This window comes from Amphiprion ocellaris, chromosome 11 (genome assembly GCF_022539595.1).
Source record: "Amphiprion ocellaris isolate individual 3 ecotype Okinawa chromosome 11, ASM2253959v1, whole genome shotgun sequence".
NCBI lineage: Eukaryota > Metazoa > Chordata > Actinopteri > Pomacentridae > Amphiprion > Amphiprion ocellaris.
This window is the reverse complement of record NC_072776.1, coordinates 17,183,012-17,210,281: the sequence shown is the minus strand read 5'-3', so window position 1 is coordinate 17,210,281 and position 27,270 is coordinate 17,183,012. Positions and strand designations below refer to the sequence as shown.

The window sequence follows — 27,270 nt, the reverse complement described above, 5'->3', positions numbered from 1 at the left end:
AAAATACACATTAAAAATGTTGTTGAAGCATAATTGACTATCTTTAAGAGTCCCACTTTGACACATCAAAATATGTTCTGTGAAAAAGTACCTATTTTGAACACTGATATGTAATGCTTGTTTATAAAACTAACGTATATAATCAACAGAATGAATACGGCACTTTACATTTCGCATTTCTGCACACCTGTCACTTTGCTAAGATTCTATCCACAGTAACAATTAAAAAGCTAAATGATTCACAAGTGTACCACCCACCCAAATAACTATTACAGTCTGTGTTTTTTGATTCCATTGAAAAAGCCTTGCCTATCCATTTTAATGCAGATTATGTGTCCCAGTTTAGAAAAAAATAAGAACAAAAAAACAGCACTTCCGATTCTTGATTTTAAGCTCAATACATTATTCTATTGCTGTTTTTGTGTCCCTCATGTCACAGAATTTAACATTTTTTGCACTATTAACGAGCAACTTAAATACACATCAGAGACAAGACAGAGAGAACTGAAGGGAAGATAGCTAAATCAAAAGCCTCTCTAAGTCAGCTCAGAAAATGGAGGCGAGTAACACAAAGAAGAGTGAAGTGGATACAAAGATGAGGGAAGACAAAAGAAGATTTACAGAGACTGTAAAAGACGGCCAGAACCAGAAACAATGAACAAGAAACGTGGAGAAGGAGCTGGTAAAGACAAGGAGAGAAAGACAAGTGGTTGGACTGAGAGGCAAAACAGTAGACAGTGATAGAGGCCTAACTCTGACCTTCTCACACTGACAGTGATAGTCTCCAGAGCTCTGTTACCTCTAATCTCCCATGACAGTCACACATTACCACTAATCTCTGCTGACAGGCGCCATACTGAAACAGACTAAACTTCCTGTCTTAACAGTGTCGGGATCATACAGCGAAGGCCCCTTTACAATTTAGGAAGGACAAATCATACAAGCTGAAATGTCAGTTCAGTTAGAGATACAACTAGTAGTATTAATATAGGATACAAGATATTTATTGCATTACGCACAATGTGTGAAATTAGATCCAATCCAATGGGAAAGAGAAAACAGCATCATCAAAAGAGTGAAACCTTGCTGATAAAATGCACAGCTTAAAATAAACACATGAGCATTATGCTCTTCATCTGAAGTGCTATTTCAAAAATCACATTGACAAAATATGTTGGAATGTCAACATTTATTTTGGCTAACTGTAAGCACACACAGTCCATTATCCACATGGTTTGTTTTGTTAAAGCAAAGTTAGATTTAAGCAAGTTACAGTGACAGTTCTAAGCCCTCTCACATTCACATGTACAGTACCTCTACTGAACAAGCACTTGACTTGAAATAAGACAGAGAGAGAAGAGAGAGGAAATAGAAAAGAGAAAAAGAGGGTGGCAGAGAATGAAAGCAAAGCAAAGAGAAGGATATTGAGAAAATAAAGGTCATGCAGATAGGTCTGGTCCAGGTAACAGTAACCAGACACAGACATCAGTTTTTGCTTTACAGCCTGACAGAACACATACACTTCCTGTCTTCCCCTTTTCCTCATCTGATTCTCTTTCATCCTTGTTCACTGTGCATTTCAGACACAGTCTTGCCAACCCTTCAGCTGTTACCATCTTGCTTTTATTACTATCCTGTCCATCACATCCTGACCTTTGTCTGTACTGGAATTCAAAGGTAACATCTTTCCTAGAATGTACAAAACATATATGGCTCTGACACTGCACCTAATGAGCCAATATGAAAGCCAAAAATGTGCTTTATTATTTCATTTATTTAATTCTGACAGATTTGTCTTTCATGCCATTTATCTATCCATACATCATACAATGGTGTTGTGTCACTTCAAATCAAATGTCATCGAAAGCCGAACCTGTTTCTTGTTTAACATCAGTTGTGACATTGACCTGCTTATGCACTGACCTGCAGGTTACAACTAAAAGGTAAGATGCTTCCCGAAGGACTTTTTTTTCTTTGCTAACTTACAAAAGTACTTTGAAATAGAATATAGACCATGTGACACTCAACTCTGGAATTACAAAGCCTCCACCTAGTCAACAGTGGGGGAAAGACTAAGCTCCTCTAAGAGCCAGCATGGTCAGACACTGTGCTATTATCAATGCCAGAGGTAAAATGGACTGGCTTGTCCAAGGCACAACACCTTGTCTAATTCAGTTTGGCTTAGTGTTGTGTTGCAGTGACATATGCCAGAGCCTAACTGTTGTCAAGGACATTGGTCCTCTTCTAGAGATAAGAAAGTTCATAAATGAAGTCTAAATTAAACCAAAGATGCAGCAAGTATCTTTGTGTTCAGGCAACTTAAACATTTTGCAAAAAACTTTTAAAATAAATTTAAAATCTTCAGTATTAAATTATGATTAATATGTATTCACATAAATATTATTCAGCACACATTGTGTATTTCTGACACGTAATGCAGAGTAAAAAAATTGCTGTTCGTTAAAAATGTGAATCTGCAAAATGTCAAATGATTTGATTTGATAATTTTTTTAAGGGGGGAGGAGGAGGGCATTGCCAACTTTAATATAAACCAAAAAAATACTCACTGGACTTTAGGGCTGAGGAAGTGACTTCAATCTCTCCTCCTGCGATTGGCTGGAAAGCAGAGAGCTCCGCTTGGTAAAGCTCAGGGCTGGGGGCTAGGCTACTGTTAGCCATGCCCCTCTGCTGGGCTTCCTGCTCCTCATACACCGCCATCAGCTAAAAAAAAAGAAACAACACACAAACACACAAAGGAGTCAGTTATTGTTCATTTAATTTCTTCTACTTAGTTCATCCATAATGAACACAGCACTCTACCAGAGTGAAGCAGTAGGACCTCTGCTTAAAGGTTTGTGGTTAACATGGATTCACTGTCACTCCAGGTTTTCTGTTTGCTACTCCTTACTCACTTGAGACTCATAATGAGATAAAAGTCACTCCAGTTTTCTTCACAGCCAATGTGCTACTTTTAGCAATTTACTTACATTACACAATGCAAAGCAAATTTGAAAAGTAGCATCAACAGATTTTAAATCAAGAAGAAAATGCTAACAAGACACCAGATCTGACCTAAGAAGTACAAAGACTATGGACTACGCTTGATGAATTTCCATAAACACATTACTGATCACGTTTCTACAAATAAAGCAAAGGAAAACTGTGTGTGGTTCAGTGCATGTGCATGCACACAACTTATGTGTTACCTTGTGGATGAGGACGCTATAGAGGACATCCAAGGAGCCCAGCATTCCTGCGACAGAGTGGGTGGCTACCGATTAACAACTGACTCCATTCGTGTCCCTTTTGCATGTGTGTGACACTCTGCTAGCTTTAACTGTGTTATATAGTGGAATCCCCGTCTATTGAGTATTGCACTGAGTCTGCGTTTAGCCTAACATAGCACAGAGCTTGTCAACACAGTGTTCTAGGGGCCTCCATGCAAAAGCTGAATAGACCTGTGTGTGTATGCGTAAGTGTGTGTAAATGTATGTATGTGTGCGTCGTGTCTATAGTGGCCAAGAGTAAAGAAAGGGGAGTTTGCCAGCAAAGCCAGAGGCTTCCTGTCACACTGGAACCCACAAGTGTGCAACGCACTGTCTCTCTCTCCCTCACATGCAACATGAGTGACTGCACTATGATTTGTTTGCTGTTTCTTCTGCACAAGCAGGAAAAAAACAAATAAAACAAAGCCGAAAAATGCAGTTCTAAAACGCAAGGCAATGGCAATTTAAGGTGAATCTGATAATTAGAGCAGTTTTTTTAAAGCAGTCTCTTCAACTGGTGTTTAAAACAGGTAAATCTTAATGAGTTAAAATAAATAGCCCACACACACATTATCAAAATTCACTGTTTTAATAACAGAATCAAGTAATAAACACATGAACCGCCAAGACACGACAGACATGTATGTCAAACAAGTCTTGTAAATTTGCACCACTAGGTGGAATCTCTTGGGTTTGATGAGATGGAGTTTACAGGTGTGTTTGCCGACCGCCTGTAAGGGTTGCAACAACACCGAGTTGTAAAAAAAAAAAAAAAAAGGTGTCTCATGGCTGTCCCGTTCAGCTAGTTACCTGATCCTCCCACCAACACTAACCTAGGTTTTCCAAACGCTAACAGAGGGTGTGAGCTGAGTATCTGTCAGCAGAGACCAACTGCAGGAGCGAATGCTGTTTGTATTCAGAAGCAGCAGGACTCTGAATACATGTTTCACACATTTAAACTAATGTGACCAAGTGTATTGGCATTCTGGACTAATGTTAACTCTAGCAAACAATTTACTACATCAAATACATTGGGTATGAGTATTGTAATAATGTAAAAGGTTATTTACTGTGGAAGACAGCTCATTGTTTGTTGTGTCTGAAACTGAATTCTGGATTTGTCAGGTCAATCCCTGAAGACAAATTTTAAATGAAGTCATTACTTTTTGCTATTTAATGGTGTTTACTTTATCTGTACTTCAAATTTCTGTTGTAATGACGTAAATGTTGTGGTGAACATTAAGGGTCAGTAGTTAAAAATGTTTTATCAGCACATGGAAAAACGGCCACTTTATTTTATTAATTTCAACAACTTAGAGATTATTGATTGCTGACATGGCTAATGTGCGGTAATATGTTTAAAATTTGTATCTCTATATTTATTGCATTGATAACTACTGTTTTTACTAAATTTCAAAATACACAGGCTTTAATTTATTTATAGATTAGACATACACTACTGTTCAAAAGTTTAGGGCCACTTAGAAATGTCCTCATTTTTGAAAGAAAAGCAGTTGCTTTTTTCAATGAAGATAATATTAAATTAATCAGAAATACAGTCTAGACATTGTTTTGTGGTAAATGATTATTCAAGCTGGAAAGGGTTGCTTTTAATGGAATATCTCCATAGGGGTACAGAGGAACATTTCCAGCAACCATCACTCCTGTGTTCTAATGCTACATTGTGCTAGCTAATCATTTTGAAAGGCTAACTGATGATTAGCAATTATATTAGCACATGAATAAAAGTGTGAGTTTTCATGAAAAACACGAAATTGCCTGGGTGACCCCAAATTTTGAACAGTAGTGTACATACTACATATATGTGCTTTCTTTCCAGCATAACCTCACCAGGCAGAGAGCAGAATAGCATCGAGTTACACAATATCGCACCTTTCTCACCATCTTCCCATCCATATCTCACCAGCTATTCAGCCCAACCAAGGCCTCTCAGTCTCTCACACATTCATGTTCTGTCACACTCCCCACTTCCATCTGTCTAACACAGATTTCTCTCATTGTCTTGTTCCATCTTTTCTCTTTGTCTCTACACTTTCCTCATCCCCGACTGCTCCTCTGTCTTATTAGTTTATTTCCACACTTCTCTGTTATGTTCAGTCTTGGGGAACAAAACCTTGATTTAGTTCTGTAACCACAGTGCTTTTCATTTGATGTCGATCAGTTAACCTTTTTCTGCCATGCTGCTTCACTGCAAACCTTTTGCACCCCTTGTCCAGCAGCTACTGTAGAGATGGCAATTAAACAGACACGAAAAAAGAGCGATACAGAGGTGAAAAAGGGGAGAGCAACATTTTAAAAACCTACACATATTTTACAAAAACAGCTCACATCCTTGACCAGTTTCCATAAATCCGTCTGTTAGACATAGCAGAACAAAACTAATAGCTTCCAGATAAAAGTAGCAGAGATTCTTAAAAAAGAACATCTGAAAGAATGACTGGAAGAAAAATGTGTAGACAAATTCAACTGAGCCTTGCCAAGTCTCTTAAAAAGCTGAGGCGAAAAGAAAGGAAAGACAACCAGATGAGACAGGGGAGAACTTAGCCTGTGTTCTGTTCGACAGAGGGACTCAAAGACCTGCCAAACAAAATGACACCGCAGCCTGGGAAAGCGAGGAAGAGAGGGGTGAGAGGCAGAAAGGTGACACTGCACAGAGTGAAAGCACAGAAAAAGAGAGAGAAATGGGCATGGAGAATCAGAGAGACAGAGACAGAGACTGAGAGAGAATTATAATCATAATAATGAGGGAGACTGACAGATGTGCTGTACTGTGAAAACCTTTGGGATGTCAGAGAGTAAGAGCAAAAAGCAAACCTGAAACTTGAGATTGTCTAAGAGTGTCACTGTGTCAAGTGCTAGTGCAATGATGTGTCCATTTTCAGCAAAATGAAAAGTTACACGCTGCCAAGTCTGTCTCTGTTCCTCGTACACCAGCCACTCACTTACCTGAGGCTAAAGAGAAAAGATATTTTCTTTAGCCATTTTTGCAACATTACATGAAAAAAAAAATCAAACATGCACAACCTAAACAACATCTAGTGTTTATCTGTTTTTGATAAATGCTTCAATTTGTTCACTGATGGATTATAAGACATATATGATGTACATTTGTGTCAAATGCTTATTTGAAAGACAGTCCAAGCTGGTAGAAAATGTGTGTCCCTGACCTCAAAAGTAGTAGACTTGATATTTCCAGACAAGGCAGACAGCTCATATTTTTAGCCTTTGAGTATTAAGTTAATTGTTACTTTTCAGCATCTAGCGCTGATACCACTGTCTGTATCAATCATGCTATTATATATAACATTTAACCTTTTCATCAGCTATTCTGTCAACAGCCCTGAGAGACTCAAAGATGAAGATGTTGAGAAAATTTTTTATTTCCCCCCACCCTTCTTTCGATTTCAGCATTCTGTCAAAACACATGTTTAACTTTGATCATGTTGCTGACAAGCTCATGTACAAGTGCCTTTATCCATCTGTGAGCTTGGATTCTTGAGCTCCAAAATGCCATCTGAGCAAGAAATGAGGATTCATTTTGTCTTTATCTAGGTTTGGGATGACTACAGCACAACCATTTGATTACGTGACTTGTTCATGTAAAAATTTTATTTTAACTGATCCCTTATGAAAAAGCAAACTCAGAAAATTTGGTACCATTGTCCATTAAAGTCTACTAGTATATCTTGCCAAATATCCATGATTCATTTTGGTTCTCAGCTACAGAATGATTCTTTGGATCCTTGGATTCGCTGGACTATCTGAGCCGAGAGCTTGGTTCAAGTAAAGGCCTGACGAACAAGCTTCCGTTAAAAACTTCCTCCCAGAAAACCATTCGTTTAACATGCCTTTTGGAAGTTACGGCACAAAAATTAAATTAACTGTAAAATGACACGGCTAGCCTTTACTGTCAAAAAATGTCTTAGAACTTGTCTCTTTAATGAGCAATTGAAATTGCAAAAAGTAGTGTGTAAGCTAAGACTGTTCCAGAAAGGGTGAAATAGTGGGCAACACAGCTCTGTAATCTACTTATACACAGAGCTGTGAAATATAAGAATTGATACTATATTAGCGAAATCAGCCCTGTGGACATAAAATAAGTATTTCCAGGTGATGAGGTAGCCTCAGTGCATCTTACAGCCATGTCCTTCTCAGATCAAAGATAGGAAACTTCGAGGAAAAAGGAAACTGGTGGACATGCATGATTTACTTTGTACAGCAATTGTTTCAATCACATTTTGATACCACTGCTAATGAAGACGTACCTGAGACTACTGAAGATGAAAAATTTGTTTTCCTGCTGTTCATGAATCAGATCATTTAAAATGAGAAACTAAGCTAATTAGAGCCCATGTGAGACAATATGGCCACAACAGTCAAAATACACTCAATTAGCAGCAGCAAAAAAGAAGTCAGAACCTATGAGAAAACCATGTATAGTTATCTCATGTGTGGAGAAAACTAAAGAGGTGCCGCGATTTTCAAAAGCTGATGGACATTCTAAAACACTCGAAACGTCACATCTATTCATTCCAAAGACAGATTTTATGCATGTTTGTTAGTGTTCATACTGCTCTATTGCAGTCCCAGGATGCTGGCAGCCTATTATATATAATAGCATTTGAAAAAATGACCAGAGGACTTTAAGGTTAATTGATCCCAAATTATCGTAAAATAATGACAAATGCATTCAAAGTTCCTGCACACACACACATACTGGTGTTTTTCATCATTTTGACTGATTAGGGATGCTAAAAAACAAGCATACTACATGTAAATGCTTGCATTGTCTTGAGAAGAGGTTAATCAGAAAGTATAAGCAAACACCTTTGTGGATGAACCAAGAGTTAAAAGACTTGGGCTTTGGTAAAAACTGACAACCATTTTTAAATTATTTTCTTATATTTTATAGATCAAGCATGAATCAAGAAAATAACAGACTAATGAACAATTAAAATGATGGTTGGTTGCACTGCTAGTAGAACCTGAAGCACCACACTGCCTGTCTTTCTGAATGGCAAAGAATCTTTCCTTATTTTTGGTAAACACCAACACAGGTACCAGATTACAACTCCCTCTTCTACTCAGGAGTTAAACATACTTAAATAATTATCAATAACTAGCTACAGATGACAAAATCTGAAAGTAAAACCTCAAAAAGTTATACTGTAGTGAGCTGTAAATGGTATACGTACATCACGCAAACTGTGCATGCTATCATGTATCTTAACATGTTCTAACATATGTGAGTGTGCTAGAGAGAATAAGGAAGTGCACAGCTGGCTCCTTTTCTTTTGTTAAAATTATAAGAGCACATCAAATTGACATAGATAGATTAATAGCAGCTCAGAATCTAAGTGCACAACATGATAGAAGTGCTTGTACGCGCGTGCAGGCTTACCGCCTTTTTCCACATGATACGCTTTTTAATCGGGTCGATTAGAGCCTGATTGATTGGTTTGCTGTGGATCAATAAAATGCTACAATCAGCCAAATGCATGAGCATATACGCAGCTCACAGACATACACTAACTCACACACACACACACACACACACACACACACACACACACACACATATACAATCTTTAAATATGTTTAAGCTCTCTGTACAGAACTGATCTTTGATTTCTACTCACAACCACTTACCAGAAAAATCTATGATGTTCATATATGCATGGCATCTCATGCAGTCAGCAATATTCTTAGCAACAACCACTGCATCACCATAGATGTATCAAAGGACTCATGCAGGACTGCACCTGTCCATGCATGTGGAAATGTGCAGTATGTGAATAATCAGCCTGCTGTCGTATACAGTATATCAAACATTATTCTATAGCCTGGGTGCAACTTTTGCAGTTAGTCTTGGGTGTGATACACAACAGAAGATTAAGAGGGGGGAAAAAAAAAAGATGTGCAAAAATAACAATTTTCTATTTTTCCCCTTGTGAATATGCTAATTTACTGCCAACTGTGCTATTTCAGCTTTTCATGGTGTTTTTTCATAAAAAAGAATGCTATTAATGAACTCCAATGATCTGAATACAGCAATGAATTGAGGATAAATGCATCTTCCTGGTCCAAAATCACACAGCTTTTACTCTGACGCAACTGTTCCTCATAAGAAAGAAACCAAGTCTGATCACTCAGTGACACACACGCACACTTGCACTTGCACTTACACACACACACACACACACACACACACACACACACACACACACACACACACACACACACACACACACACACACACACACACACACACACACACACACACACACACACACACACACACACACACTGACAGAGGATAGACTGACAGCACCACCTAGCTCTACACAGCAGAAACTGCATCTGAAGTGCATCATAAAGCCACTACACCCCAATCACCCCCACCCACACACGCACACCTCTGGCCCTCACGGTCTGTTATTTTGTCACCTATGTGTTTCATATTGCAACAAAAGACCTGCTCTCCGCCTGTGAAAAGCAAAGAAAAAGGAAGACAAACTCACAAATATTTCATTATATGTCTGTCTCTTGGCTCAAAGAAGGAAGTGCTGTATAGAGAAGCAACACCTCCATGCCTTGCAGTGTATGCAAACTCTTTAAAACTCCATCCTTTGTAAATGAACTGAGCTTTTGAACTATAACATGACACTTTACATGCCCAGTGAGCCTGTTTCTATCAGCATGTCTTCATTCCCCTCCCTTTTGATGTAATGCCAAAGCAAAAAAGGCATGTTTTGTCTCATGACATAACTCTGAAGCACCCACTACAAAGAGCTTTGTTGCTGTTCTGGCAAGCTCAGGTCACTCGAGCAAGCACATAGACACTCTCTGAAGTTACCATGAGAAATGATATTGGTAAGGCCTAGCACAGTTTTGTGTGACGACCATAAAAATAATTGTGCAGATCACAAAGAGAATTTGAATGAACCCCGAGGCAGGTCAGCTATTCTATACTAGGCTATGTACAAGTTGGCCTTTTCGACTTTCATCAGCAGATATTCCTGCTTAGCCGTGTTTTCCCCTCTGGCTTCACTTTGCCTCCTCTCTGTTGCTTCCTATCATTCCCCCTCCCATGCCTTGCTTTGCCTTTCCTCTTCTCCGGTTGCCTCCTTTCTTTATGATTCACCCTGTCTCCTTTTGCTTCTTTTTTCCTCTTGCTCCTGTTCTTCTCCCCACCTTCTCTTCCTCTGCTTTGCCTCCTGTAGCCTTCTCCACAGCTGCTCTTTTCGGCCAAGCCTCTCTCCCCTCTGAGTTGTAGTGGTTCCTTACAAATCAGCTGATGTAAATCATCATGTTCCACCACTTTGCTCTATTGGATACACTCACACAGTAACAAAGAGCTTATTGATTAACACATGAATCTGATACATCGGCACTCACTCTCTCAATCTCCATACTCTGTTTAATCCGACTATTTTATTTTATTCCTTGATATTTTCTGGCCCCCATCATACTTGTTCTACTCTCTTGTACTGCTTAAATATCTTAAAGACAGAGGCTCAGACAGTACAAGTCAAACATTAACAATAGATTTCAGCAAAGATTACAAAACGCACTTAACACAAAGGGCTGAGCATACTGTACATTACAAAAGGATTTACAGACACACCATACAAAAAAGACAGGGACAAAACTACTAGGTACACATACACACATCTCTATGACCTCTCTACTGCAGTCAATCCATCACCATGGTAATCGATAATTAGGATGATCTTGTCTCTGTATAGAGAATATGAATGAATAAAATGTACCTGCTCAGCAGTTTCAAGCCTGTGTGCATTTTTGTGTAGGTTAGTGTGTAAGTGTATGTGTTGACCCTTTATTGATCTCCATTCACCTTACCTCTCAGTAGAGCATGAGGAATCCAGACAAAACAGATAGGAAGAAAAAGATGAATGGGGGACAGAAATACTGTGAAGAATGAGAAACAGAGACGTAAAGACATAGACAGAGGTGAGGTCCCAGACATCCAGTACCAAGTGTTTGATGTGGACAGCAGAGAGCCAGACAGAAACACAAAAAGACATTATATAGACATTTTTTTGTCTGAAAGAGAGAAAGCAGAAAGATTTCAGTTGTCCAGAGTAGAGCAGCCTCCATTAGTACCAACAGAACAAATGCTCAGTGACTTTGTGAACTTCAGACAGACAGAACTTCAGTGTCTGTCACACAGCCAAAATATAATGACAACTTCTGTTTCCTCAGTCTTGCAGATGGTGTGTGTGCTTGTCTGCATCCATATTTGCATGAGCGTGCACGACTGTTTGTGTCCCTACATATATGTATTGATGCTTGTGCATGAAGAAGAATATCCGTGTATGAGCATGTTTGTGCATGTGCGCTAACCATCTACCACCATCTCCCCAAGGCTGTGTGTAGACCACACTTGTCCATATGGAACAGCATTATGGAGACACACAGTGGCACAGATGGACACATTCTGTGCAGGCCATATTCTCAATGATCTACCAGTAGCGGGCTAAATGGCAGTACTCATACACCAGAGGAGCCTGCTAACCAGAGAAAACTGCACAGGCACCCTCTGAATCCAAGAAAGTAGGTGAGTAATTGTGTATCAAATCTGTGACACTGTCTGAGAATTAGCTTGTTTTGAAGGTTAGTCCAGACATTAAAAGTCTCTACAGTAGCCGACTAAAGGCTAATCCTGGATAATTAGCATAACTGTGTTCTGTGATCAGACCTCATCTTTTCATATCATGCCTCAGTTACTTTTAATATTTCATCTTGCGTCTTGTGAGATAAATGGGGTGCTACAGCATATCAGAACCTGGGAGTGTCCTGGTCAAGTTTTTTGGCCCTGATCCCAATCGGAGTTATTTAACTTTGTGTTGTGTGTCTGTAAGGAGCACACAAACCAGAGAAGATAACTTTTTGGCCTGTCACCAAGTTATTCGCCGAATTAATGTTAACAGCGATCTGCTGCTAGGTTTTTGTGACTTTAACTGGCTGAGGCAACGGACAGCCCATGCCCAAAATGAGAAGCTGCTTCCCTTGGTGTTTAGTACTCTAATCTTTAATGAAAGAGAGATTACCAATTCCATATAGTTAGAGTTTAACTAATCTGTATTTTGCCCCTTTAAGTGTCAGATCCCTGTAATTTTTGCAGTTTAAAAAGTACTGGGGGAAAAGGATTGGAATTTGCTGAGGGTCACAGTACCAATTCCTAATATTGGCTTGGGACATCTCAGAAACTGTCTTTTAGTATATCATAATACAATCTGTCCAACAAACATTCAGAACCTAGAGACATTCTGTCTACAATTAATTTTTTTTGTTTGTTTGTTTTTTGTGACAGATTACTTCGTTATACAAGCTGTAGACAATGAATTTTCCTTGATCAACTCATTGAATAATTGGTTTGGGGTTTTGTTTTATAACTCTTGACTGCAAGTATATCTAAACTTTAGAATAAACAATGTTTTGACTGGATTTAAGTTTCCATCTTCGTACACAGCATTGTAAAAAATGCAGACACCCAAATGTTGCACACAGTTTTGAAAGAATATCTCATTCCAAACCCAAGGGCAATGGCATTCTCCATTCTTTTCCACGACCAATCTCGGAAAACCTTTGAATAAAGGTCCTTGCTCGTACATGGGGTGCTGTTACAATGAAAAAGAAAATGTTACTTATGTTATACTATGTTATACTTAGGTTATACTTATGCATGATTTAAATATTAATGATTTGTATGTCTTAGAGCATTACACAGTGAACTCTAAAAGTTATCAGTGCTCAAATGAATGTCAAGGTTTAGTTTACAACACTCACATCACCTTGATAGCTCATGTATCTAGCCTTCTCTCCTTCTTCCTCTCCTTTTTACCCAACATCTTATCTCCTTCAATTGGCTCTCCACATAACAATGAACGTCTGAGTGGCTTTTGAAGTAGGATTTGCTGTCTGTCAGATGTGACTGATTAGACTACACACACACCCATACACACCATGTCCTCACATACACGCATACACATTTTCACACTCGTACACACACACACACACACACACACACACACACAAAATGTGTTGATGGTTGTTATCTGAGGATTAACATGTCAAAATGCTAAGCAGTAATAACTGTCAGCTGACAGTCCTAAACCTGGATCAGTATAGTACACACATACACACATATATCGACGTAAATATACACAGAAACATGCATGAATTACAGAATAAATTAAATCAAACCTGCTACTAGTACGCATACCACTGGCCTTCTCAACTGGGGTCGATAAAACTAGCAAAAAGCGTGATTTCAAAATTTCAGTTAATGATCCATGACTTTCTTATGGCTTTGAAAAGATAAAAACAGCAAGTCAAATCCTTTCTTCCATTGTAGTTCATGTGTTTAAACATTAACCGCTAAAACTTTAAGCATGTTTGGTAGTGGGTTGTTGTACTGTTCTACACAATGGAGGACTGCGGATTAAGTCATCCACATGCCTATAATCTGTCACCACTTTGGGGATTATGGGGTTAACTACTGAAAGGTTGTCTCCTGACCCCCAGACAGCTTATCTTCTTCAGAGCTGAAGGAGAACAATCAATCTTGCCATGCCACTTCACAAGGCCCAAGAAAAAAATACTTTCAGCATCATTAACTGTTTCTACACAAGACAGAATCTCACCATCTCAAATCAACAATTTCCTGTGAATAACAGAAAACGATGAAATAGTCTGGCATAGCACAGTGTCTGTGATTCTTGGATCAGTCAATAAACAGGAGCTACGATTACAAACCTAAATTTTACATTTTATACTTAAAAAATGCTGATATGTTATTACAGGAGTGCTACACTGGTGTCCATTATTTGTCATAGGTGTCTTTTTCTGCACACTTGGCTACATTTTGTCTTTCCCTATTGTCAGCTTTATTTTATTATTATTATTATTATTATTATTATTATTATTATTATTATTATTATTATTATTATTATTATTATTATTATTATTATCATTATTATTAGCAGTGGACATAACAATAAATGATTTGATGACAGTTTTGACCATAATCCTCTTTCAGCATCTGGTCTCTGAACGGTCGTGTCAGTGACATTGTAGAATTTGTATGGGGTTTACACTTAAAGCTTTATGCTGCTTATATGTTTACATGACAGGGTAAGATAGGTTAACATTGTGAACAGGATTAAGTGCAGATATTTCCAAATTAATTATTTTCCTCCAAAATCTATAGAAATGCAATTGCAGAAATGTAATTAATCAAATTACAACTGTGCATTGTTGTAATATTGTTGGCAGTTTGCACACTTAAAAATATATAATCTAATTAAGCCTGTTCTATTGAAGACACCCTCCAGTGAAAATCAAGTTTTTTGACTTGTTAAAGTTAGAAAAATGGTTGTGAATGGGTAATGTTGGATTATACAATGCAGAGAACCGTTTGACCCAAAATTTCCTACCTGACTGGGCTGTTTCTCATTGGCCAAATAAATGATCAATCAACTTCATGATTTGCTAGAGGAAAGTTATAAAATTAGTCTTGTCAATTTAATAAATCAATTATGGGACACAGGCAACTAGTACATGGTGTTCTGGTGCTGCAACAAACAAATTTGTACCCTGCAAAGGAACAACCAATTGCTTTCAGTTAGCCAGTGCTCAGACCTTTGTTCATGTGCCATTGCACACATCCATATACAGTTGGCATGCTCACTCCTAGCTAGCAGCTAGCACTTTCAACCATGTGTAACTTAACTATGAAGGACAGCAAAGGCAGCAAAAATCAGTGCTCAGATGTCAGGTAACCTGCAGTATTGCAAAAACTGTAAGCTTTTGTGCACATGATCCAGGATATTGTAACAAGGAATAAGGCAGGAAAAAAGTTGCTGATCTGAAGGGAAACACTACTGACTTTTCTTAAAGGTAATATATGATGAAAATCTATTTTATTATGTTTTTGTGATTGTGATAAACTTAAAATAAAACTGAATGATTACAGAAATTGCCATTCCCTACAACTAGTTAGCGTCCCTGCTTTCCAAGTGAGTAAGAATTTGACCCAGGCACTATGTAACATAATTAACCAATAGCCATCTCACTCAAACTGTGATTGAGAGCTCCTGTTGTCAGTCACAGACGCAGACAGCATGTTCTTCCTGAGGGTGGTGAGAACAGCAGCAGCTCATTGGTTTTCAGAGCAAAATAGCTATAAAAGTGAGGCTTATACAGTGATGGTGAATCGAACCACCTTTGCAATATTTTTCAGCTAAAAACCTGAAGACACACCATGGGGACATGTGAGATTTTGATAAATTTGCTGAAATGGGGCAACATATGGGACCTTTGGATGGTACCATTTCACAGAATCTGTCAAGTTAAATTTTAATTGCATTTAAGTAATTTCACAAATGACAACCCTTACTTGTATTTCTCATTAAATGGTGATGCTACTGGATGCATCTGACAACAGCATCAGGTATGGTTTTAGCAGCAAGTACCAGGTTGTATGAATATGTGACCAGTCTCATAGCAACAGCATGCAAGATGGCCAGGTCTACTCCCAAGCATCTGCTGAGCGCTGTCAGCCAAAAATAAATATGTTCCATGTTCTGAATTTGCGTAAAAATAATCAACATTGTCCCATGCTTGGCTGCAGCGTTAAAGTTGTGTTCAAATGACAAGGAGCTGCTGAATCAATGGACTAGATCTTAAAAAACAGGGAAAAAAATACAACATACTAGATGTTTTTGCAACTTAATCCTCTCAAACTAGTAATTTTGGTGAGGAATTGTTTTGCCAAAATGCAGCTGACAAACATAAAAATGAGGCTGAACTTGTGAAAGATCATATAAAGTCAATCCAAATGCCTCTGACCTCTTATATGCTTTGGCTGGGTTTCTCGCGCTGACTGACTCTTACTCGTTTATGTCCTTTCCTCCAATCCTCCATCATACTGTCTTACCTCTACCTACTCAAGGTGAATGACAGAAATTATGTGACGCCTACTCAGGGAGCTGATGATCTGTGTGTGTGTGGTGTGTGTGTGTGTACACATGCGGGTGTGTAGGGGTTAGGCAATTAAATGAGCCTGTTATCATCACTCACACATTCAGGGACAGGTTCACTCTTTATAAAGCTCTCACCACCCAGCGAATTACTCTGTCAATGTATTTAAATCTTTCTGCTAACTGCTGGTAGCCTTGTGTGTTTGTGTGTGTGTGTGTGTGTAATGACAACACATATATACACACACAATAAATCTGTCCTGAAAGCACATACACAGTATCTACACAGAGCTCACATGCATCGCATACACTGCTTTTTTTTCTGAAAGGGTTGACATGAGAGGTGGTCCTTCTAACATCTATGATTGAGGTGAAGAGTAAAGCTCACAGCCAACACCGTGATTACATTAGTCATCCAAACAAATCATATCATCTATTCTCAAGGCCATAAATCAAGTTCCTCTTGACACTAAATGATGTGTACTTGAAGTGACAATGCACCTTAATACAGACTACAGACCATCTAAAGCTCAGATGAAGCTACAGATTAGTTGGCATTCTCACAGGAAGATTTCAAAACATTCTCATGAAACAGCTCAAAGGTTCCTGTAGCAAAAAGCATAATATCCTCAAAGACTGGGATGGCTATGACTTAAGGCTTTTAAGTTATTAGATCAAGCAGCAAATTAGTCTGCTTCTACTGTTATGCTCTAAATACAATGAACTACAAAATGAGATTGACGGGTCCATAATATACTGCTGATTTGACTGTTCTCCCGCGCCAGGAAATGATTATTTTTGGAAAATAATTTCTTGTATTTCAAGAAGAAGCAACCAGGGTTTTGTAGATAGGCCACATCTTGTAAAATCCATTGTGACTTCTCTTGATTGACAGTGAAAAGCAGTTCAAGTTCATAAGGTTTGTTAATCTAAATATGTAACTAAACATACTAGAGTTTCAACCGAACAATTATTGTTTCATTTTCCTTAAAACAGAGTTGTTTAAAGCAGAGAAGAGAGAAAACACACGGGCAGAAAACTGTCTGTCCACACAGTTTCACCAATCATATGATGGGCCAGTTTGTGGTGATTTGGTCATTTAGTTCATCCATCCACAACAAAACCCACATCCAGGCACTTCATTAAGATAATTCATCATCACAATGAATCCGTGATGATGTGGACTCCATAACAATAACAATTAGTAACACACACACACACACACACACACACACACACACACACACACACACACACACACACACACACAATTTCATGCAATATCCATCTATTAGGTGGGTCCCAGGTGCGGCTGTGTTTTCTTAATTAAGAGCCAAGGTGCATGAAGAACTCAGCCTTCATCGTTTATTATACTGGAAATTAACCCTTTCACTTTCACCTTGTCTGTTTCATTTCAATCCTCCTGTTAACCCTTTCTCTATTGCTCAAGATCAATCTTTCATATCCTGCTGCTAAGCTGCCTCATGCTGTGACCTCATGCCCATCTCACACACTTTCACCATTAACCCCACATTTGTCTTTATTTCACTGTCTCTTCCACAGTTCTTTAATTACCGGCCTGCCTCTGTCTTACATTTTATTCACTCTGGCAATTAACCCCTTTCTCTCTTGCAACCTCCTCTTTCTCCTTTCATGTGCTCTTACAAATTGCACCTATCTGTCACGCTCTCACTCTCTTAATGTTCTCACTCACATCATCGTCTCTCTCTCTGGCTTTCTGTCTCATCCTCCTCCCCCCGGTAGCCTCTCCCTCTCTTTAGTCAATTAACCGCCCGTGGTTGCTGGCTAAGGGTCAACATATGTATCAGGTCTGGATCACATCTGTATGTGCCTTTGACAAATGAAGGGTCCACATACACATACATGCAAGCACACTAAGGTGTGACTCAAAAATGATTGGATTCATTAGAGGAAAGAGTGAAAGAAAGAAAGAAGTACGTGGTGAAGGGGAAGGAAGGGGGTGAGTGGATAGTGGAGGCAAGGCCAAAGAATTACTAAATACTTGTCGAGAAGTCTGGAACACGGTAAAGGAGGGCTATGTTCAAAGAAAAGAGAGAATGAAAGGAGCCAAGAAAACCAACAAGAATTGGAGAAAGAATGGTATTAACTAGATGATGTAACAGAATGACAGGTACTGTTGGCTGAGACAGAAAAAGAGCGTAACGGGAGAAAAAGCGAGGACAAATTCTAGACAGACTGAAAGGAAGCACAAAGAGATGGGCACAAGAGCAGACATGTGAGAGGGAACATTTAGGTTCATTATGGTGAGATCTCACTGTTGTCTCCTTTTTAACACCTCATAATGAGCAACCTCTCAATGTAACACAGAGATAATGATACATGAGCCAAGCCTGGATGACCTTTAGGAAAAATTTAATTGGAAAAAATTGAGGCAAAGCTACTTCTATCTTAAAACATCAATTTATTGTAATGTTTAAGATGTTTGTAGTCGACACTGCAATTTTTTTTCACTACAGTTTGTTTAATTTGTTTTACTTTTCTTCTGCTTATATTTTAGACAAATTTCTAACGTTTGTAATCAGCATATTGATGAGAAAATTAGAGGAGATAATTTATGCAATTAATAACACGTGTAAGCAGCATTACTGTACTACCTTTAACATGCATTTGCATTGGTGAGTATTTGGGTGACAAACACAAACATTGCAAATGTTTTTGACATTATATATACCCTATGTATGCTTTTTTTTCTATTAAATAGTCATTGAGAAGCAAGATGCAAAGTTCTGTTTGAATTAAATTACTCTAGTGACTTAACTATATGATCCCTCCATCCATTCATATACATGTGTGTGCATTCGTACACATGAATGCATGCACACATCCACAGACACAAAGACAAGAATGCATGCATTTAGCAGATGGCTGGTGGTTAAGAGAGTGTGAATGATAAAATCTGCCCACTATTCCATTGCCTTGTCCATTATTCCACTCCACTGCGTTTCAAGAGTGAGAGTGTGTGTGTGCGTGTAAGCAGAAGTATATCTGTGTGGAGCTTTCAGCGTGCACCATGTATCTGTGTCTAAGTGAAACAATCTAATTATGTCACTTGAGTCATAAATGAACAATATTAAAATTAAACCATTAAATTAAAGCATTAAAAAGAGCCATTTAATTTTTGCTCTATTCTGCTTTTATTGTCTCTGCCCACTGTGTGTGACGGGTTGTAAGCAATCAAACTAATGGAACATTACGGACCTATTCAAAATGTGCCACACAAGTAATATTGTATTACCCATCTGTCTATGTGATCAAGTGAAACACGACGTGCCTGTAGCACATGAGGCTATAGGACTTTAAAGGTTTTGTTTGAAGTCTTTCTGTTCTTGATGGGCTTTGTGGTGTTTGTGTTAAGTTTGGGCCTTGTCTAACCAACTGGCATATGACGATGTCTATAATGAAACATCGCAATGGACAATGACATGTAGCTGATGCGAGCATATGCATACAGAAAGACGGACAAAAAATAAATTATTAAATAGTGGTATGTATAAGGTAATCCACCATAAGCAATTTAACTGCATTCTAACTGCAATTAAATCAGTAAAGTTTAATTGCAGTCATTTGTGACAAAATTACTGAGCACTACAGTATACAGCTCATTCCCTTTGAGTCTCTTGATCTGCGAATAAAGTCCAACTCCACTGTCTTGCACTGCAACTGACGATGGAAGTCATTCATCTCATCAATTTATGGCGTCATTGTTCTGCTCTGCAGCTTCAGTGAAGGACAACTGTCACCAGCTGTAGTATAAGACGATGAATTTGGAGTTCGTCCGTGGAACAAGAGGTTCATTGGAGAGGCAACACAACGCTGTATAGAATAGCCAGGTTGTACTTCAATATCATTCTGCTACAGGGAGTCAAAATGCTTTGGCATATTTGTATTTCTTTAAATCAATCTAAATCATCTTGGGCAGGGCAAAGAACAGAATGCTAGGATGGTGTTCACTCAAAATAGTAGCGGTTGAAATGCTTTAGTGGAACATTTCCATGCAAGGAGGCGAGCACTGTCATTAAAATGGATAATTTGTGACAAACAACTGCTTTATTGCACAATCCAAACCTTTGGCAAGACTTGAATTTTTCAGGGGGTGTTTGCTGTGGGTTGCTGTCTGGAGGTTGTTGTTTCCCACAGGGAAGGGGATTTTTAAAATGTGAACACACAGACAGCAGAAACAGAGGACAAACCCACATGAAATGTCCAGCCAATACCAGGCTTCTACCTGCGATCTACATTCAGTGAGTCAGACTAACTATTAATTAGTGGGTGAACTTAATAAAATGCTGTGTTAGGGTTTTTCTCAATTCAGTAAATTAAAATTAGAGGTCGACCGATATATCGGCCGGCCGATATTTTGGGCCGATATATGGACTTTTTTCAATATCGGCCATCGGCCGATATTTACAAATAAAAAGCCAATTTGTGATCAGGCACCCGTACGGGCAGCTGCCGCGACCGCTTTTCCCTTAGAAGGACCCCCGGCACTCAGAGAGCGGAGCATGAGTGGAGCGAGTGAGCCAGGCAACAACAAGCCTCGCTCCACACCTGCTTATTTGGTTAAAAAAAAAAACAGGTAAGAGATTTGTTTCTTGGTAAGAGAAAATGCAGTGTATTTAATTTGTAATATATACATGTATATACTTTTAGTGTTTAAATTGCTTTTTGTAATCGATGTGCTTTAAAAATCGGCCTTAAAAATCGGCTTCTACAATCGGCTTTAGATATCGGCCATCGGCTGAAAATTTTTTTAAAAATCTGTATCGGCATCGGCCTTTGAAAATCCCATATCGGTCGACCTCTAATTAAAATTATTGCATTCAATTACGCACACATATGATCACAGCAAGCATCCATTTACAACTTACTGACAGACAGTTCAATATTCAGTGCCTTGAAATTTCTGGTATCACTGCCCTGATAAACACTTGAGTAACTTTGTCACAGATTTCTTATGTTGCGGCAGAAACCTGGCACAGACATGTGAAGACAGAAGGGTGTGAGATCCTCTGTATTCTTGGGGTTCTCCACTGGGCACCACCTCAAAGAAATTTAGTTTAATTGGGCCTACAATGCTGCAAACGTGCAATTTGGTGGAAAATTGTGTTTTATTCTAGTTATAAATCCTGTTTAAATACATCTTTGAATCATGTCTGCTGCTTATTTTATCTGGCTAGCTGATGAGATGAAACAACCTTAACCAGACAGACTTGAGGACCTCAAGATGGACAGCAGGGGGACTCATGCCAACTCAGTGGGGAGTACACAGAGTGCGCATGTGTGTGTGTATTTCCCTTTATGTGTGTTGGTTTTCTAGTCAGCAAGAGCCATTTTCTCCAGAAGATAAGACCAACAGTTCATGTTCCTCTTTGTCACTAACTTTCTCTTTAGTCCGTCTGGTTTACTTTCTGTCTTCTTGGCCAACATTTCCATCAAATGGCACAGTGGGTGGAAGGAGCAGAACAGAGACAGATAAACAGTCATACAGACTGCTTTACTGGTGTTGGTATAGTGAAAAAAATGTGCAAGATGGTTTTAAATTATGCAAATAGGTGGCTTTAAATCTTGAAACTAAGTGTAATTTTGTATGTTATTTAAAAAATTAAATAAAACAGAATAAACTTTATATTTAAAGAAAGAAAGGCAGTGCGTAATGCAGTTGGACCAAACAGTCGAAAAGGTTTAAGCAAACTATGCCATTCTCAATGATGAAGATTCCACAGACACCATCAAAGATTGAAATGAACTCTACAAGAGACTCTTCAAACCCTTATGTTGGTCTGGTCTTCAAACTGGAGGCTGGGAGGTTCGGTCAGCTGACATATATAAGCGTCTACCAGGGCTGTCTGAAGAAGGGAGAAGACATCTACAACAGAAAATAATGAGGAAACGTCTGAGTCTGAGAAAGTAAAATCTAACCTGTGTTGAGGGTAATTGTACATGTCTCAGTATCTTTATTCTTTTTTTTTTATTAGTTTTGAATATTCTTTTTTTCTTCCTGTAACAAATCTAATCCTACTTTTAAATGATGCATTCACTAGTTAGATCAAAATACATAAAATACTAAAGGTTCTTAGGGTACCAGATGTTTTTAACAAAGTAGTTATATCTCTGAAAATGAGAAAAAATTATTCTGATCAGGTTCTTTGTTTTTATTAGGCAGATCTCTCCTGTCTGTGCTCTCTTCTTCTGTACAGTTTATTACTTCCATGAACATGAAAACTATGTCTAAAATGGATAAATAACACCAGCTGCTGCTGGTAACAGATGCAACTCTGCAAAATTCCATAATTTATTTCTGTGCTTCACTCTAACCACTGCCTTTTAACTTATAATATACATACATATTGATGCTATATCTGCTTGATGTGATAGTTTGTGATACAAATGAGTCAATTAAGGCCATACAAAAATGTTCATTTAGCAATCGTGACTGAGAAAATACAATGTGGGGCTGCTGCACAATGTGTTTAGATGTGCATATACACAGACACATACATAAACATGCAAAAGTAATTTGCCCCAGCTAATGCATGTGTTGCATTATTTACAGATTGATTGCCGTCATCACTGATTGTGTGAACTCATAATAGCATTTGCTATGGAGCTGGAATATAATCATTTAGACGTTCATCATTAGAGATCGTTTTAGTGTAACTTTTATAAGGCAATTAGCTGTGTGGCTAATAGCTCTGTTTGATCAGTAAAACTACAGATTTTGTTTTGTACAGATATACTTGCTGGATTCCAGCTCTATTATCTTGTCATATGTCTATAGTGTATGTATGACATATCTATGAGGGATGTAGCACAGAGTAGACAGACCGTACAGGAAGATGTATGAATGGATGGGTGTTAATGAATACTGGTAAGAAATGATGGCTATCTGGACAACTTTGGTTCTTTAACCCTCATCATTCCACACTATCTAGCTTCCCCAACCTGCTTCACGTTTTCTCTCTTCCTTCCTCTTTCCTGCTCCTCAACCCCTTCAATTAGTTCTCCCACTGCTGTACATGCATGCCCCCTGTCTCTTTCTCCCCTCTCTTTCCATCCCATTTCTTCCCCCTTTCCCTTCTCACTAGCTAAGTTCTGTCATTTTGAGGAACAAAACACAAGCCAGTCAGAATGAGGCAATTATGACCATGTTGGAAGGGTTATTATGCATAATGCCCCATAATCCTCCTCTACAGTTTTCATCATAAATGACATGAACACTAAGTCTGTGCAGTACATACGCACTGACAGAAAGTTCCTCACATTTCATGAAGAGCACTGGCTTCAGCCCTAGTTTCTAAAATCATACACACACACACACACACACACACACACACACACACACACACACACAAAGCCATGGTGAAAGCGTTGATTAGTAAAGATGATGCAGTTGCAATGTGATTATTCATAGCTGCTTGTTCTGGTGTGACAAGATAATGAAGACAATAGACACCAGACAGTCAGGCAGTATTTGACTGCATTCTTATGTATAAAGGTAGTTGATGATTAGGTTCTTCCTGCATTTTGTGTGTGTGTGTCTGTGTGTGTGCTGCTGGTTGACATGTCAACATTAATTGAACCATGACCCAGATCAACACAATGACACTTGAAAGGGATTAGAAAAACATGCAATACCACATGACATACTGAGAAGCAGTAATTTGTGTGGGTGGCCTCTGACATAGTCCACATTTAATCACAACATTTTAATCTTAGGCTTCAAAAACCTGATACTCTAAACAAGGAGCCAGACATCCAACAAATCTCATTATTCATATTGCACCTATACGTTCAGCTTAATAATCATATTAGTATTGTGATAAGTATTAATAAATGAGCAGGATTTTTTTTTTTGTACCTGCGCCAGTATCATTAATTTTTTGGCACTGGTTTCCTGCACTGTAGTGGCACCAACTGTAATTCAACTTTTATTGAAAAGATGATTCCTTGTCCGAAAACAATGATTTTATTATTTCTTTATGTAACTTCACTTTACCTAACGCCAATTGTATTTTACGTGCAAGCTAATTCTTAAATAAATAACCAAATAGTTGCCATTTGGCACCATCGGTTGTCTGCTCTTTGAGGCCTTCTCTACGAATGTCTTCATATACTACGGATAGCTGACCCTGACCTGATTTAGTCTCTGACTGGCTGCCTTGTTATCTCTAGCTCTCAGGGTAGGCTGGGCTTGACCCCAGACTAAGTCTGTCTAATGAAAAGCTTTTCTCTTCATGAAGTCTGTTTTCTGTTGATATTTTGCACGGTCAGCATCTTTACTTTGTTATGGTTATAGATTATAGGTTAGATTATCTTAACCTCTAAAAACACGTCAATCATCTTCAATATGTCAATAATGGTGTTTGTATATATACCAGATCTTCAGTTTGACAACTAGACTGAAAATAAATTGAGTTAAGAAAAGAATACTTTAATTTAGAAATTAAAACATATCTATAAGCACTATGTTTCCCATGCATTTGTTTTAACATTAAGAATATATAGAGTTGAATTGACTTACTAAGATAAATACAACACTGTCAAAAACAAAAAATAATTCTCACTCTTTCTCCAGCCCATCCTAATCATATAATATTTATCAATAGATCTTTGAGGGCAGCTGAGTTCAGAGATATATTTTCCTTTGCAATTGTGATGTCAGCTTGCAAAGGTTAAAAGAATGAACAGGGAGGACAAACACTCTCATGTGTGTTGCTCACACACACTCATGCACATGCACACAAAAACAGTATTCTAGCTACCTTTGCCCCCTCAGCCCTCCATATGAAGTGGCCAACTGGTGAGAATAATATTGACCTTCCACTAAAGAAAGCATTGCTGCTTATTGCTTTCACACATTGCACTGGTTTCACTTACTGTGCATCCTGGTGTGTAGGTGTGTGTCTGTGCATGTTCACCCACAAGTATAAGGAGAAGTAGAATACACAATATGTTCCACTATTAGAGTGTAGCTTTGGGGTCAGCAGAACAGGTCAGTCTGGGGAGAATTGTTGAGTTATTTGTGGGCCAGGCTTGTTTTATTCACAATATAAGTCATTGTGAGCAACCAAGCTGTGTCTTAGGCTTTAAGGAAACAATACAAGTCATTGAGGGTCACTAAATTATCTTATATTCTATAATGAATCTAAGTATTGGTCATAGCAGAACAACAGAAATAAGGTTAAACCTGTGGAGACGAAGAGGAATACTTGTCGCGTGCAACAAACAATCTTAAAGTGCCACTGTGTGCACAACTGTGTTGAGGTCCAGGTTTTTCAAGTCAAGCATAACATGACATTGTAGAACAATGTTGACCAGCATTATTCAACAACAAGCCTTAAACCAACCCTTTTCCCTAAAAACATGTTATGGACACGAAATCCAGTTAGTGGACGCTGTGGCATTATGGTCTATGTAAAACCACTAAATACATATAAAGGTCAGCTTCAGTGTGAGTGTGTGTAAGCGTATGTGTTGTCACAATTCCCAGTGGTTTAACATACAATACCAAGTATGGCAGGCACTTGCTCTTCTTAGTCCTTCAAAAGGATATAAAATTCATAAATTCTTCAGCCTGTCACCTGAAGGTGCGACTCAAATATCGTTTCTTTGTCATTTTCTTTATGTATCCTGACGTTTTTCATTATATGGTAATCATATGTGTTAGTTTCCATTGGCGAGTTGTCTTGTGTGTGTGTGAGCAGGTATATCTGGTAGTCCTTGAGAAGGGTAGAGGGACCATAAACCTTCTCTTTCCTTAGGACCTGAGATATCTACCATTAGCCGAATTGTGAATTATATTTGATGAGGCTATGGCCTCATTGGTAAATTGCAGTACACTGACACATATATCAGTCTACACTGACAGTCAACATTTATTAGCAGAGCACCCTTTACTATATGTGCATACTCTATGTATGTGTGTAGCTGAATTTTCAGCTTGTAGAGATATATGGCTTACTGTGTTAAATCTTTTTGAGTGATTTACAGTGCCAGTCGGTCTATGTAATAAAAAATCTCCTTTCTATTTTTGATAGGGTAAAAGGGTATATGTGCATGATTGGAGGTTTGGACAGGGATCCATTATAAAAGATAAAATAATAACCATGATTGTGTGTGTATGTTTGAGGATGTGGGTTGTGATCAGAGCAGGGGAGGGCTTTCTTTGATCTTAAATCTTATTTGCCAGTAAAGCTTAATGTAGACTGTGTGTGTGTGTGTGTGTGTGTGTGTGTGTGTGTGTGTGTGTGTGTGTGTGTGTGTGTGTGTGTGTGTGTGTGTGTGTGTGTGTGTGTGTGTGTGTGTGTGTGTATGTGGGCATCTGATCGAGTGTATGTGACATTAATGTCCCAGAGCAAACATCAATACCATACAAGGCAACAGTGTTCCTCCTCCATCTCTCCATTACCAGCTAACCTTTTAAACAAACCCTGGTCCCTGGAAGTCTGTTGCTGCATATCTACAAGATGGGAAAAATACATTAGGAAATACACTTCCAGCAACATAGAAAATGCTGATGGGAATCCATATTTTCTGCTTACTTTTCATTTTCTTTGGCATAAAGCTGTGAGTGAGCTTGAAAAAACACAGCGTAAGGGAGACATTAGGGTAATAGAGAAAAAAGGTGGGGATGGGGGTAAGGAAGGTGTTGGTTGGTGATCTATGGATAAACTACACACTGAAAGTTACCCCACACAACTGATCACCTAAATTCATCTGTAATACATGCATCATTTTCTTAGAGGTGGGGGTAGGTTCCAGGGTACATTAAAGGATCCACTACTAACCTAGATTTTCTTTCAGTTCAAGTAATTCCTGTCGCAGACATCCAAAAATGAAAATACAGAAATTAAATAGATATTGATCCTCTCGACAAACAAGGGGTAATATGTTATGAACATGTATCCCAAAATATCTTTCAACATGCCGTGCAT

General features: G+C 38.4%; 1 protein-coding gene across 7 annotated transcripts in view; it reads right to left on the bottom strand.

Moving 5' to 3' along the window:
• pard3bb (par-3 family cell polarity regulator beta b) overlaps positions 1-27,270 on the bottom strand; it is a 234,162-nt gene that overhangs the window by 188,636 nt on the left and 18,256 nt on the right. For 6 of the 7 annotated variants that reach the window (XM_055015197.1, XM_055015198.1, XM_055015199.1 and 3 more), the window contains exon 3: positions 2,568-2,721. In XM_055015197.1, coding sequence (XP_054871172.1) covers positions 2,568-2,721 — 154 coding nt within the window. Of the gene's footprint in view, positions 1-2,567; positions 2,722-3,206; positions 3,355-27,270 lie in introns of those variants that run through there. The other variant, XM_055015203.1, reaches the window with a different exon arrangement.